Source organism: Diadema antillarum, unplaced genomic scaffold (assembly GCF_040938485.1).
Source record: "Diadema antillarum isolate AM-2024a unplaced genomic scaffold, OU_Dant_1.0 seq00000783_RagTag, whole genome shotgun sequence".
In the NCBI taxonomy this organism is placed as follows: Eukaryota; Metazoa; Echinodermata; class Echinoidea; order Diadematoida; family Diadematidae; genus Diadema; species Diadema antillarum.
The window spans coordinates 1,721,313-1,737,518 of record NW_027271671.1 but is presented as its reverse complement, the minus strand read 5'-3'; the positions used below and the strand labels follow the sequence as shown (position 1 = coordinate 1,737,518).

Sequence of the window (16,206 nt, the reverse complement as noted above, 5' to 3'; positions counted from 1 at the left end):
TTCACACAACAATAGATATATAATGTACTCTTAAATGATCCCACAAGGATTGGAACAATCATCCCTCAGCATTCCCACTGATTCCCACTGATCACTTACTAGCCATCCCCTTTAAAATCAATTTTCAAACCGGGTCAACCCGACCCAAAATCGAATTACGAGCGCGGGCTAGGTACGTACATGTAACTTACACATGTATCGCATGCATGTAGTACGTACGTGGACCGGAGCTAGCGAGCGTTATACGCATGCATACGGTGCATTTTCATTTATTTTTATGAAAGTAATGGACTAATTGGAACGAAATTTTGCACAGGTGTTACTGCAATCATACCCAAACTCCATGCTAACTATGAGACCAGTTGCTGCAGGTTTACAAATGTGGGCTAATACCTTTAACACGTCATTTCATATGCCTTTCAACATAGTATTATTTCGGTAGGCTGACGGTTTAATGGAGATTCTGTCATGAGTCTTAGTGTGCCCGCAGCTAGGAGCCGCGTCACACTGGCAAACCTTTTGAAGTTTAACTTTGAGAAACATTCGTGAAGTTAAACTTCGAGAAATCTTCGCGAAGTTTGCCCGTCTGTTCACACTGGCAGGTAAACTTCTCAAAGTTTCAGTTCATAAACTTCTGGTCACAGTTACGCATGCGTAACAAAGAAGAAAGCGCGCGCCGTCTGACAATTAATTGTGACGTAACAATGCACATACGTACACCTCAATAAGTGCTCTCTTTGGAGGCACTGCCTACAAGCAGGTGGTGGACTGGTCAGGTGACAAACTTTGTGAAGTTTCAGTTGTGAGCGCTCAGACTGCATAAACTTTCGCGAGTTAGTTTTCGGGAAGTGTGTATCAGTCACACTGGCAAAATTTCGCGAACTTAAACTTCGTGATGTTTTGCCGGTGTGACCACGGCTTCTGTCTCGAGTAAAAATTCACGGTTAGGGGGGACATGTAGCTGATGATGCATGAAAAAATTGCCAGTTCAATGAGGTAATCTCCTATTTAATGATCATGGTGCTATAAACAGAGACGGTTTCCAGCTCTAATTTAAAGGGGAAGTCCAGGCAATTTTCATAATTTGACATCATGTAGTACATAAATCGACACCTTCATGTTTAGAATTGTGGAATTAATTGTGGTTCTTGAGCAGAGAAACCAGTAGGGACCTTCTCTGAAAACCTAAAACAAATTACTTGAGTACACTGAACAAGGTAGCAGTTTCACTATAAAAATGCATGAGTGGGAGCTTACCATAAGAATGCGTGAGTAAGAGGCTTACATATTTCAGAAATGTAGCAATGCAATTCCAATACATTATATACACTGTATATATATATATATATATATATATATACAATAAATATACGATTGCTTAACAAGGTCACTTTTGCAGAATTTATTTATGCTTTCTTCTTTTGTCCTGCTTCCTTTAGACCCCACTCATACATTCTTATGATGAAACTGCTATGTCATCATCCTTGTTCATTATGATTTATTATGCATTTTGAGAGCATTCTTATTCCTTATCCCTATCATTATGAATTTTGAAACTCTGTACTCAGTATTACCAATTTATTGCTGTTCCAATGTAAAAGTCTGAAAATCAGCCGGAGTTCGCAATTAACCGTTGCTTCGTCAATTCCAAAATTTGTTCATTCTTTCCCAATCAATAATGTCATCATGTTTAGTCACCAACAAAAAACTTACAAAGTCGTCATCGTTATAATGAATCCCAACAGACATGACATGTCCGTGTACATGTTATGTTTCTTGAAAACCATGGTCGAGTTCATATATGGCGAATGACTATTCAACGGAGGCGAAATCATCTCGTACTTTCACACATAATTTCGTATGCACACACACACACACACACACACACACACACACACACACAAAAACACAATTTAACTAAGTTGCCATGCTCTTATAGAACTGTGCTCGCGAAGTTTAGGTGTCTTAACCACCGTTTACCTGTAGTTTCTGGAAGATATAACGGAATTGAAAAACAAAACAGACTGTATAGTTTTTGTAACCAGGGTCGGATAGGGAATGAATTTTATTATTTATTTGAATGTCCAAAGATGGGGACAAGCAGAAGAAATTTTATCAAGTCGTATTACAGAATCCGTCCAAATACATTGAAGATGCATCAGTTATTCAATACAGTATGTAATAAGGAACTGTTAAATCTAGCACAACTTTCGATAGAAATAATGAAGTTCCGCTTAACATGAAACGTTAGTTTTGTTCATTCTTTGATATCTTAATTCTGTTACTTTAATTAATGTATACTGTGCAGTTGTGTTTCGTCAGGTTTTTGAATTATTCTTTTTTTGTGTGTGTATATTTAAAGTAGTTAATTATTTGGATTGTTTTGTTTTGTTTTCACTTCTTTTAAAATCAATCTCATATTGCAACAGTCTCTTGAACCCAATACAGATTGAAATTATCATAATTATGCTAATAAATGTTTTGCCTATAAATAGCAGAAATTTTGAACAATAGTTATAATCTACAGATTTTCCTCTTAAACCCGTCTGCACATTTTGATAGATTTATCAACCACATTTCATTTAAGATTTTCACCGATTACCACATATGTATCTTATCTATTGTTGTTTGTTGGTTTGTAAATAATGTTAATAGTTTATCAACCACACTTCGTTCAAGATTTTCACCAATTACAACGAATGAATATTGTCTATTGTGCTTTACCATTGGTTTGCAAATAATGTAAATAGTTGTAAATTGTGCTCTAGTATTTTTTTTCTCAATTCGTGTCATTACACTGTGCCTTGATTTGATTTTCTCCAATACCCTATATTTGGGTGACACGGGAAAATAAAACAACAAAACATTGTCATTGTCACAAACATACAAACTTACCCATTTCCATATATTAATGATTATCCCATTCTATCTAATCTCTATACCTAAATATTCACACCAATATATTTGATATGTAAACTGTAATGAATGGAGTCACCTGAAGTGCGCAAACATATCTGATAATGTATTCAAATCAGATGATGATTGGATATATGATATGTGTGTTTGGAAATTGTTACCAAGTAATAATTGTACACAAGATGATGTTTTCAGTACTGGCAACTGTAAAGAAACGGTAATTAATTGTGCCTGGGCGTGTTATGCCAGCACCTTCCCCTCAATCGGCATCCGCGATTGACCCTGGTATTTCTAAAATGAAAGGGTTACAGATAGCCCATTTGAATTGTCTGTCATTGTTGAAACATATTGATGAAATTAGAGAAACAATTCATAGGTTGGATTTGGATATTTTTACTCTTAGCGAGACATATCTCTGTGCAGAGATTGATGACAGAGAAATCAATGTTCCTGGATATATTTTGATAAGACGAGATAGGAATAGATTTGGTGGTGGTGTGGCTATCTATATAAAAAAAAAATCACCTTTCTTTTGTTGTAAGAAGTGATATAACGGAAGATGTAATGATTGAGTTACTCGCTATAGAACTGAGATTGGTAAAACAAAAACCATTGTTTGTGACTTGCTGGTATAGGCCCCCGAATTCGTCACTGGAAATTTTCAAAGCCTTCGAATGTGTAATGCAGAAATTTGATGAATCATATCATGACTTCCTAGTAATTGGAGATTTGAATTGTGATGTTTTGAGTCAGGGTAAATCATGGCAAACGAAGAAGTTATTTGAAATTATGAAAGCATATAATTGTACACAGTTGATAACACGCCCAACGAGAGTAACAGAAACTTTATCAACTGCAGTTGATTTGATATTAACTAATGTGCCATCTAAATTGGCATCTAGCGGTGTATATGAGGTGGCTATGACTGATCACTTTATGATATATTGTGTTTACAGTAAAGGTAAAACTTCAGATAAACCTCAAGTACATAAATGTAAATTTGTTCGCAGTTATAAGAAATTTGATGGAGAAACATTTATACAAGACATCCGAGATATTAAATGGGATTCGGTGTATGAAGCAACCGATGTAGAAATGATGTATAACAGGTTCATATCACTGTTAAATCAGGTCATTGATCGCCATGCACCAATGCGTAAAGTGCGCGTTAAACAAAAAGAATCTCCGTAGATGACAAGTGACATCTTAGCTCTAATTCGTGATAGGGACAAGCTTAAAAGAAAGGCAAAAAGATCGAAGCTGTCTTCGGACTGGGAAAATTATAAGAAGGTTAGAAATAATGTAACTTCCAAAATGCGTCAAATCAAACGCCAATTTATTATGAATAAGATTGAAACAGCCGGAAATTGTACAAGAGAAATTTGGCAATCCTTGAGGTATGTGATACCAGGAAAGAAAACAGACTCACTAATCTCTTCAATCAATGTAAATGACGAGACTGTTAGGGGTAAAGGTTTAGCAGATTTGTTTAATTGTTATTTTGTTAACATAGGGAAGAAATTAGAGAGAGAGAGAGAGTTCAGCAGTTAATCAACGAATGAAATGTATTTCTTCAGCAAAGGTTGCGGCAAATTTCTCTCTCAAAACAGTAGATGATAAGAAAGTGTGTGATATGTTAAAATCGCTACCCATGGATCGAGCCACGGGTCCCGACAACATACCGGCCAAACTACTGAGGTGCGTTGCATCCTTGATAGCTCCCCCGCTAACTTTTTTAATAAATCAGTCAATACAAAAGAGCACAATACTTGATGAATGGAAGGAAGCTCGTGTTACACCTGTTTACTAGGGAGGAAGCAGAGATGATATCGGCAATTATAGACCTATTTCAGTTCCACCAATTTTTGCCAAGATCATAGAGAAAGTCGCTTATGACCAACTTCAGACTTATCTGATTGAAAACCACATTCTTACAAATAAACAGTTTGGCTTTCGTCCGAAGCACTCCACCCAAGATGCATTGTTAAATGTAACAGAAGAGTGGTTTGATGTCATTGACTCTGATACTATTGTCGGGGTAGTCATGGTTGATTAAAAAAAAAGGCTTTTGACACTGTAAACCATTTTATTCTAATTAAAAAATTAAAAATGTATGGCTTCGATGAAAATGCTGTAAGATGATTTGAAAATTATCTGTCGAACCGGACACAATGTACATGTGTGAATGGTTTTGTTTCAGATAAGGAAGGTATAAACTGTGGTGTACCACAGGGATCCCTGATTAGACCTGTCCTCTTTTCTTTATATGTGAGTGAATTGCCTTCTGTTTTTAAGCATAGTGAATTGTCACTTTATGCAGATGACACTTGTTTATTTTGTTCTGCAAAGAAACCTGATGAAATTGTTAAACAGTTAAATGAGGATCTTGTTTTGGTATCGCATTGGTTATCGGATAACAAACTATTTGTGAATAAGAAGAAGTGTGAACTTATATTTCTTGGTACACCATCACGTTTAAAGAAAATTGAATTAAATGCCAGGAATATGAATGTGTTTATTGATGATTATATAATTCAGAGAAAAATTACATGTGAATATTTGGGAGTAGTAATAGATGAGAATTTGCAATAGAATGCTCATGTCATTTACCTTCATAAGAAAGTCGCCAAATATATATGTCTTCTAAAGAGAGTACGCAATATGATTGATTTCCGTTTCTCGCTGTTATTCTTTAAATCTATAATACAGTCACATTTTAATTACTGTAATGTCGTCTGGGGGAATACAGGAAAGCGTAACTGTGATAAAACTGCAGATTCTTCAAAACCGCTCTCTAAGAGTTGTCTTGCAGGTTGACTCTATGTTTCCCTCGAACAATTTGTATGACACTTTACATCTTGATTGTTTAAACGTTCGCAGGTCTAAACAATTAGCTCACTCTCTCTTTAGAGCTGTGAGGCAGATTGGCCCCCCGTGCATCAGTGAACTCTTTATTCCTCGTGACGCTAGTTACAATACACGTTCTGGACATTCTCAGCTGAAGCTTCTTAGACCCAAAACCAATTATTGTAAGCGTAGGTTCGCATGTAGAGGCACTAAATTGTGGAACAAGATTGAAAGAGTGGTAACTCCGTCCATGTCATTGGAGGCATTTAAGCGTTATATAAATACACTGACTAAAGATGTTTTATTGCTTCATAACTATGTTTGACTCATTGTATCTGTGTTTTATGACTGCTCCGTTGTTAATCTGAAATGTGTTTTTATCATTTTATTTTATATGGTTTTATTTTATTTACATCAGTATAGTATTTCGTTTTCGGAAGTTTGTTTTCAGTTGTGTACTCTCTGCGTGACTTTTACTTGAATTGTTGTCTGATGTACTTTTAAATCCATATTTTTGTAATGATGTGCAGTATATTATATGTTTTAACTTATCTTGGGGATTGTAATGGTACCAACTGTTTTTTTTTAGTTGATTTCAAGGTATAACTGCCAAAATTAGTTGTTACAGTTGTGTTGCATGTATTTAACTTTTGAATCTAAGCTTGTTTTATGTGTTTAGTATCGTTCTGTGTATATGTATTGTTGTGTATACATGATTTTGCCTTGTACTCAAGATGTTATGTATTACAAGTGTATCTGCTTTTTACCATTTTTTGTATGTATGTGGACCCCTATGGAAACCAGCTCTGCTGATCAGGGTGTTCCACCCCATGAAGTGGCAATAAATTCAATCAATAAAAACCAAATCATTGGTAAGGACTTATTCTCTCATGATGTTTTGCCTTTAAATATGCTTATGCGCTGCAAGGTGTTAGGTGATAAGATATGAATGTGTATATTTGTATATGTGTGTGTGTATATTTACCTTGTAGTCATTTGCGCAGTCATGCTCTGCTTATAATAGTGGTATCAAAATATTGCTACCTTGCTATACATGCAACGTTAGGTCTACTACAGAAAACGGTCAGTAGCGCTGTGGAATTAGCTATTTCTTTACCAATTTGTATCTTTTACCATACACGTCCGCAAATTTCGTAATGGATTTCGTCTGTAACTATGTCATGTGAAAAAGATACAGAAATGAATGCAGAGGAAATCAAGCCAAAGTTTGTGGTAGTTGTTTTTAGTAAAACGTTTTCCCCATAAATGGAGTCATCGAATTCTGAATTGTGTTATGGTTTCTTACTTTTCGGAACACTGCCATTAAACTTAGCTGAAACATTAATTTTATCCGTTTCTAAAAGCCAGAAATTGCCATCCTTATAATATGTTGTGAGTTCATATCTACCTCTGATGGAGGTTTGATCAATGATCATTATGTTACATGGCGCGAGTAATCAGGTATTGATTTATAAGCCGGTAGCTAAAGGATTGGGCCCACTTGATAATTCCAGAATCTGCGACTTATTTACTAACACGTGTTTCTGTAGACACATAGTATAGTATAATTTCACAGTGAGGCGGGGAAAAAAAAGTGGTAGCTTCGTAGTATAGCACCATCGTCTTATTGTAGACCTGCGTACACATGTAATTACGTATGCCAACTTACTGACATTACTATGCTTTCGGATGTAAATGTTTTTATGCATGTAAACATGTTGGTCTATAATGTCAGGGAGTTATTCATTTATCCATTAATTTTGTATTCATTCATTTTCCCTTAAACAGGGTTTAGCAAGGTTTAAGCTTCTTTTCACCAAAAACTCCCTACATCCTTTGCATAACTGTAAGCATTACGAGCATGCCGTAAAAAGGTCACTGGATTCATTGCAATGCTCGTTTTTGAAAACTTCCGTCTATTAAAAAAAAAAAATCATGATATCAGTGTGGGAAAATCATATAGCGTTTGCTCTTGTGCCAGACTATAGTGCATTATTAATATCATAAGTTACCTTGAGTTACCTTAAAGGCCACACCTCGCTATTACGGTGGTGAAAATACATTACTGGAGACAGTGTGGTTTGGCAGGGTTAAGAGAGTCCCATGGGACCCATTTAAAAACCCAGCTTGGATAATTATATTGTTCTTTACAACTGAGGATCGAGCAGTCTTGCATCTTTTTTTTTTCTCCAACAACGATGTTTATGATCATGTGATATATAATATTGAGATTAATTGCATGCATTCATAGAAATGATATATTGATTGCTCTCATGCTAAAAAAAAAAAATAAAAACCCAGTGCAACGGTGGTGAACAGGGCCAAGTCGATGTAAGATGCACTATCTTGCGAAACTCCGCTGATCATTACTGAAGGTCATTGATAGCACGAAGAACGGCTGTGTCCTTGAAAGTAGAGCGCTTTGTGTGTTCATTCGTTTCATCGTTATCAAATTACATACATGCACATAGAATTTATCTCTAGCGTCCAGCGTCCGAAATCAATCCACGCAAATGTGAATAGATTGCGCAATGAATACGTGGGTCTAAGGTCGCTGGAAAAAGCAAATTTTATGACTTCGTTTAGTGATGTTTGGATTTCTTCCTGTACTGACGTCACAGCTTTATCCCAGGGACTTATACAAGTGTTGTATGTCCCTGCTCAGAATGCATTTATTGTAATCTAAGGAACGCCACTCAATCAATTTTCTTGATACCTGGCACAAGTATGTTACATTAGGTGTAGATGTGCTTATTAGCTTTTGGTCAAAAATGTCTCCAGGTCAAAGGTCAGAGGTCAAGAAACCTCAGCTAACACGACATTCTCAGCCGTAGCTTCAACTAGGAATGCTCAGCATGACTTAAAATTTGGGCCAAAAAAAAAAATAGAATTGAATAGGTAAATATTGATGATAACGAATTCCAAGGTCAATGTCACCAGGCACTGAACTTTTACAAAAAAATCGATTGCAGCCACCACTTCAGCGAGGGATGTCTATAGTAAAAATGTTATTTAGTTGGATGAGTTGAATATTTTGATGATCCCTTCTATTCACAGATCAGGGAGTAAGGTCAAAGAATAATGACACACAGTACAAGGTCCCACAGCCATTTCCAACCATGACATGCGCTAAGAATGACACTTATAACGTTATAGACCTTGGTAAAGAAGGATAGAAAGGATTCAGTTATTAGTTTTATCCAAAAAGAGAGCAGTTAGATGTGGGAGGTTAGAGGTCAGGATCAGATTTCGCTGACATTTAAATGAGAACGGTATTTTCGGTCCAAACTTCCGCTAGGAAAGTCTGATATAAGTACTTTTAGCTGGATGGAAGGAAATTTCTCTCGTGTATGAAATGTTATCAGCAAATTACATATTATAAGTACATCAGCTGACACGGCATCGTTTTTGCCTGTCTATCATACGATGTAAATCTGTAGCATGCTTTCTTGGTTGTGTTAGCATTATCATACATGAAGCAAATCAACAGACATTTAATCATTTGCGTGCCGTTGGGCAGACCTGGGCTGCCCAACTTGGTGCACCCGTAGCTCTCCGTTGTGTGTTCTGATTTTGAATATTGTAATATTGATATTTGTGACCGGAAGCCGAATATAATAATAATAATAATAATGATAATAATAATGATAATATTAATAATAATAATGATAATAATTGTAACAATAATTATTATAATAATAATGATAATAGTTGTAACAATAATAATAATAATAACAATAACAATAATTACCTCCCGATAGATTTGTGTGTGAAATTTGTGCATATTGACCCATTGGCATAAAAAGGGGTATAATATTATATAAGGGGAATTCCAAGGATGGCTTATGTATTATGGTTGACGTTAACGTTTCATGTTTCGAAATCATCTCCAAACAGTAAGGAAAAGTATCATGGGGCCCTGACGAAATTGAATACCGGTATTCTGAATTAGAGTGCAAAAAAAAAAAAAGAAAAGAAAAAGGAATGAAGTTATGGATCTTCGTCCCAATGGAAGGATAGCCACCAACTATAAAAGTAATACTTGACAGCATGAGGAGTTATAATATAAGGAGAACTTGATAGTCACTTCTGTCGGTCATTTCTGTTTTGTTTTGTTTCTGTTTCTGCCACATCAGTTATTTTTTCTTTAATATTGTCAAATTAACATAGACAGTTGTTGCAAGTGCAAGTGCTCAACACGCCAGCCGTTTTTACAGGAATATGACTTGATTATATCATTAGGTAACCCCTGTGTACGAGAGCTATTGATCAAATCTGCCGTTTACGTGCGAAATATATCAGTGTCTACGTAGCCTACGTGATTTTTGTTGATTAATAGCCGACCTGTGTGGACTTTTCTTCTTCTTTTTTTCAATTAGTTACACACTTAGAATTGAATATTTTCATAGAAGTTTGACTTTCCTATACGTGTCATAATCATTACTCTCTTCGTTTAATCTTTCTTCAGGATTATGGGGAGTCGCGAATAATGCTGGTATTTCGTGCTTCGGGCAGGCAGAATGGTGCAGCGTTGATATGTTCAAGCGGATCGCCGACGTGAATTTGTGGGGGACAGTCAGGGTTACAAACGCCTTCACCCCGCTGGTCAGACTAGCCAAAGGCATGTACATATTACCCTTCCATTTCACTAATCTGACATAGTGCATAACATTTGCTGTGAATGAGTTCATACTATCGTTATGGAGACAGCGCCCTCTGTGTTCTGATTCAAGACCCAAGACAAATAATGCCCAAGATGTTCTACCTCTCAAAATCTGTTGTATTTTTCATAAGAGGCATCCTGATGGTAAAACGTTCAAATGATTCAGAAGCTGATCGCCCAAAAGTGGCTTTAAATGACTGAAGTGGAAGCTATTTGTAGTACTGGTCGAAAAGCCAGCCGTATCTGGATTGATTTTTTTCCCTACCTTTGGATTTAAAAAAGTACGTTATGCGGAGTCTTTATATACATATACATGAAGAGAGAGGGAGAGAGACAGAGACTGATGTGTACGTGCTATTTGAATTAAACAAAAAACTAACAAAGCCAACATTATTGATAATTGTGTAGAAATGTCATTCCATTGTTTGTAAGTCACATATATAGGCATTACAAACAGTTTCGGATGAATATGCTTGAAAATCTGGAATAGCCTTCATAGCCTGTGTCTTTATACATTTAATAAATTTGAAGTTTTTGTTATTATTTTGCAAAAACATGTCACTCGCTTCTCGAAACTGCACATTTTCAGTTGCTGATTTTATGGTAACAAGGCAATTACCACGTCAGTATTCACATCTTTGCCACTGTTTGTTTGTTTTGGCAAAGTAGCTGCTAATTCGAATAACGCACGCCAAACCACTTGAATTGTGATTGAAGTCAGTTAGAACGTCTTAGTCAATGTCAATAGTTCTTCGGGTAGCCAGATTCATGACATCATTTTTATGAAATATATATAAAGGCCCTATGCAAATATTGTATTGAACATGTAGATAGATATACTGATGTATTTACCAACTGCATAGAAGACAAAATTGTGGGTGTCGAGATGCTGTTATATACTTGTGTACTACTCTCCAAGTCAAAATATTGATCATTCTAATAATGGATAGCGGTGTTGCTCTGAGAACGCTTCAAATCCGGTGATACTTTGACCTTTCACATCATAATCCTTGTAAATTTGACAAAGGTGATTTCTTATTTTAGAAATCAAGTTCGAGTTTTTTATTTTTAAGGAAATAGATTTCTTTTGGCATACCACATTCTTCAGTACTATTGCCATAGCAACAACGAATTTCCTTGTCAGATTATGCGTACGCGTCATGGTGACTGTAGTTAGGTCAAGATTTGCTAACACCAACAGCTCAAAGTTTGCATTATAAAATGATAAGATAAAGAGCAGGGTGAAATTCTGACAGATAATACATTAAATATTCATACGCCATACCATAATATCTATAAATGTGATGATAATATAGGCTGGAAATTCTCGGGAGCATCGGAAATGTCTTGCCCTGTATAGAACCATACGTTATAATTGTCTTTGTCACGTGCAAAAAATCCTGATGCCTCCTTTAGACCGGCCAATCTCGTACTGCTATGTACGGTAGTATCAGTATTTGGTCTGCACAAAATGTTCAAAAAAGATCATAAAATGTCTCAAATCATTTCTCTCTCTCTCTCTCTCTCTCTCTCTCTCTCTCTCTCTGTGTGTGTGTGTGTGTGTGTGTGTGTGTGTGTGTGTGTGTGTGTGTGTGTGTGCCTGTATGAAACCATGCTTCAGTTCTCGATGTTCGGGAACAAAGGAGTTGATGTCTACTAGAATTCCTTTTTAATGTTTCATAATGATACTGTGTAATCGTGTAGTTCCAATCTGTAAAGCTTGTTTTATAACTGAAAACTCAATGTTACATCTCCTCACAACCTGTCTTCATACATCATGTTGATCTTTTGTATCCACTGTATCCCATATCGTTTAAAAAAAGACATCTTTATAGTAGCAAATAAAAAAGAAATATGAATGCAACTACTATAAAAGTAAGTCGTCAAACTGTGCATATATTACCTCACCAATCAGTATTCCATCATAATTAAGGTTCCTTATCCATCTTTTTCTGGTCCTCACCCTCCCTTAACCTCTTCTTGATTTCCTTCTTTCATTGGTCTGAACGTTTACTCAGGTCGAATAGTGAACATCAGTAGTGTGCTAGCGCGTCAGGGCACGGCCGGTTTCGCCCATTATTCTATCAGCAAACACGGCGTGGAGGCCTTCACGCAGTGTCTACGTTACGAGCTTCGACGCTTCGGCGTGCGTGTCAGCATTGTGGAGCCTGGCAACTTCATGGCGGCGACGAACATCTACACGAGCGACAACATCGACCGAGTGCGCGATGAGCTGTGGGAACATATGAAAGACGAACAGAAGGAGGTCTACGGCAAGTACTTTACAGACATGGTCGACATCGTCCGCTTCTCGAAGACACTCGGTTCGACTGACTGTTCACCTGTGGTCGACTGCTTCCTCGACGCTTTGCTTAACGAGAATCCTCGAATACGATATGAACCCAAAGACATGTATTGGTACTTTCGCACACTTCTCATAGCGCACCTACCTGAGGAGATCTCGGATTTACTGTTTTGATACATTTTCCGATGATCTTATGAATGTTCTCCATAAATTTTTCAATTCTCTCACAATGAATAATAAGGAAAGGAAATATTTGCCTTGAAAATAAGCCAAGAACCATCGTAACACGATGAAACATATCATTTCCATCCTAACAGAGAGAATATCCGAAACTCTCTCTGCACTTTCTAAAATGTTGATGACATACTGTTTTCCCCCTGTACGTCTGAAGATTAGTATCACCAGTGAAGATCTGGAATAAACTGTGCGTCCGTCGAGAAGATCATACTGCAAGTATTTACTTTGATAAACTGTTCTAACAATGTCTAAGTTGATGCGGGTAAGTGTTTGAAGCGGATCAACTGCTACCGTGGCTGCGCACTGCTATGACATGCACAGTGCACAGAACTATCACAGCGCGAAAGACTGATAAACATGAAGAAAATTGCACGCTGCAGTGATGTTGTGGTTTGGCACTAAGTACATGATTACTGCTATTTCTGGTGAGCCACAGTAAAGTTCGTTTCTCGATACATTATCCAGTAGTGTAAAAGCTGTACATGGGGCTTTCGCGTTTCCATAATTCATGATTTAAAAATATTGTTTACCATTGGGAGCTGTGATTTAAAAATGTTCGAGTTATCTCATTAGATGCATATGTGTAGGTCAGTTGTATCACAAAACATCCTACCATTTAAATATTTTGCAGTTAAACCTGAAATATAAGGAGATATTACTATTTTTCTCAATAAACCATAACTGTTGACGGTTTATTCTAGAGACAATTTCATTATAACTATTGTTCCCATTTTGTATATTTAAAAATGTAAACGTTGATTATACTGATTTGTAACGGGTTTACATTGATTATTTCTGATCCTAACTCACATTTCAGACCTATTTTAAAGCAATGAAGCTGTGTTTTTGTTTCATCTACAAATGGTAAATATTGACTTTAACGTAATAGTTTTTAATTAGGGATAATTGAATTGCCAAAAATAAATCTAAGAAAGCATTTGAAATCAACAAGCACCTTGCGATGATCGATAGGTACTTCAATCAAAATCCGAGTATTCATTTTCACCATGAGAAGTGTATTAATTAGGTTGCTTTGTGATGAGGCTGAACCTGCACACTGTAAATTTTCAAAAAGTGTCTCTGTCACGATTGACATGGTGGAGGGAGAAATCAGTGAGGAAGGTAAATAATTCATTGCAAGTTCATGTATTCCTCATATCCAATTATCAACACAAAGACGCGGTTTTCCTATACCGTGTTACGGCACATTATGGTAAATTATCAAAACGTGCAATTTACCAAAATGTATAGTTTGGGCACATTTTGGTGACTGCACATTTTGGTTAAAAACATTTGTTACTAAAATGTGCCGATAGTGCACCTATACCTGACGGGATCGACTGTTACCAAAATGTGCAGTTAAAAGTGGATTTGCCTGCACATTTTGGACAATCTGCACATTTTGGTAACTGAACTAAAAACCCATGGATGGGCTTGAGAGTTATTATACGGTCATGGAAATAAGGTGATATGGTCCTACAGTAAAGATAGGCAAGACAAATTTGCTTCCCCGCAAGTCAACCCGCAAAACTTCCCCAGATACGGTACGACAAGGCCTTGAGCATGCTCAAAATATGTTCCGATTAAGTCGCGGGGGTACACACAGAACACCAGTAGGAGACCCTTACCGGCAGCACCTTGCAGGCAACTCCAATGCAGGTACTTCGCAGTACCCTTAAGTCGCTCGTAACAGAAAACAGATCGGTTTCAAGGCTCGAGATCACGCAGGTCGCACTAAACATACGCAAGTAGAAGGTAAGCAGCACGCGTCTAGCAGGTAAGACACAAGCGCAAAAATCGCAAACATTCTTGTCCGCCCGTAGAAAATTTTCCTGCGTTTGAAAATCCCTACTCGCAAAAAGCCCGCGTAGCTTGCCCGGAAAGGTGTGACACGGCCTTACGTGCAAGTCTTGCGTGCGACTTGCGAAGAACAATTTTTACTACCCGGAGGTCCCCGCAGATGACCCGCACATAACAGTACCTAGCACGTATCTAACCCGTAGTCGCCCGGAGGTGCGCACGCCAATCCGTTTTACCCGTAAACATGTTTAGGCCTTGTCACACCTTTCCGGGCAAGCTACGCGGGCTTGTTGCGTATGGGGATTTTCTAGCATACCGGACAATTTCTGAGGGCGGACAAGGATTTGGGCGAGTTGTGCATGTGTGTTACTTGCTGGACGCGTTCTACTTATGTTCTTCTTGCGGGTATTCTGTGTGACCTGCGTGTCAGGCGCGTGGGGGTTGAAAACTCAGTTAGAAATTCATCTGAAGGAATGGCAGAAGTCCAATAGAAATGACAGAATGTCATTATCTTGGCCGTTCTGGCCGCATACGGGGACTGCGAAGTACCTGCGTGGGAGTTGCCTGCGAGGTGCTGCTCAAAACTTGGCTGCGGCTAAATCGGACTTGCGTGCGCACCTCCGGGCAACTAAGGGCGAGATAATTTTCCTGCCTGCTGGAAAAACCTTACTCGCAACAAACCCGCGTAGCTTGCCCGGAAAGGTGTGACACGGCTTTTAGGCTACCGAACTCATTCGGTGGGGACAAAAACCAACTGCACTTACAATTTGTTTTTATGATGATTGTGGAGGAGCAGAAAGTTACCAAAATGCGCCGTCAATGTGCTGCACATTTTGGTAAATTTATTAAAATGTGCAGTTACCAAAATGTGCCGTAATATGTTACGGCACATTTTGGTAACTGCACATTTTGGTAATTTACCAAAATGTGAAATTTACCAAAATGTGCCGTAACATACCGTACTGCAATGAACAAATTAATGATAGGACGGAATCGGTTTTACTCTCCTCACCGAGCTTGACCGAATTACTCTGGGATGGTAGTATGCTACACGGCTTTGTCACATATTTCTTTCAAAGAGATGCTTGGTGGTACAAAACTTCAAAATTGCGTTAGACAAATACATACTGCTACTGAACGTTTTCGACGTGCACTCTATGGAGTAGAACCGCACGTATGAAACAAGAAGCGCGAATATAACAATAATTATATACAAAACGAGCAAACCATTCAAGCGAAACAGTGCGTACGTTGATTGGCTGACGTCAACATGAGTCAGAATCTAAATCAAAAGAGCGCCAATGTGCGTACAAACTCCTTTTGCCTGCATAGAATAGGACTGGTCAGTTGAATGAATGTAGCCTCAAGCATACGCAGGTGAGCGTCGCTCCGGGCTCTACTGACTATGCGAAACTGTGACGAGGTGAAATGCTCAGCG

At 37.7% G+C, this 16,206-nt stretch overlaps 1 protein-coding gene across 1 annotated transcript in view; it reads left to right on the top strand.

Moving 5' to 3' along the window:
* Positions 1 to 13,225, top strand: part of LOC139739118 (D-beta-hydroxybutyrate dehydrogenase, mitochondrial-like) — a 48,699-nt gene extending 35,474 nt beyond the window's left edge. Inside the window, exons 2-3 of the mRNA XM_071649736.1 lie at positions 10,232 to 10,384; positions 12,445 to 13,225. Coding sequence (XP_071505837.1) covers positions 10,232 to 10,384; positions 12,445 to 12,905 — 614 coding nt within the window. The 3' untranslated portion in view covers positions 12,906 to 13,225. The remainder of the gene's footprint in view (positions 1 to 10,231; positions 10,385 to 12,444) is intronic.
* Positions 13,226 to 16,206: the final 2,981 nt, after the last annotated feature.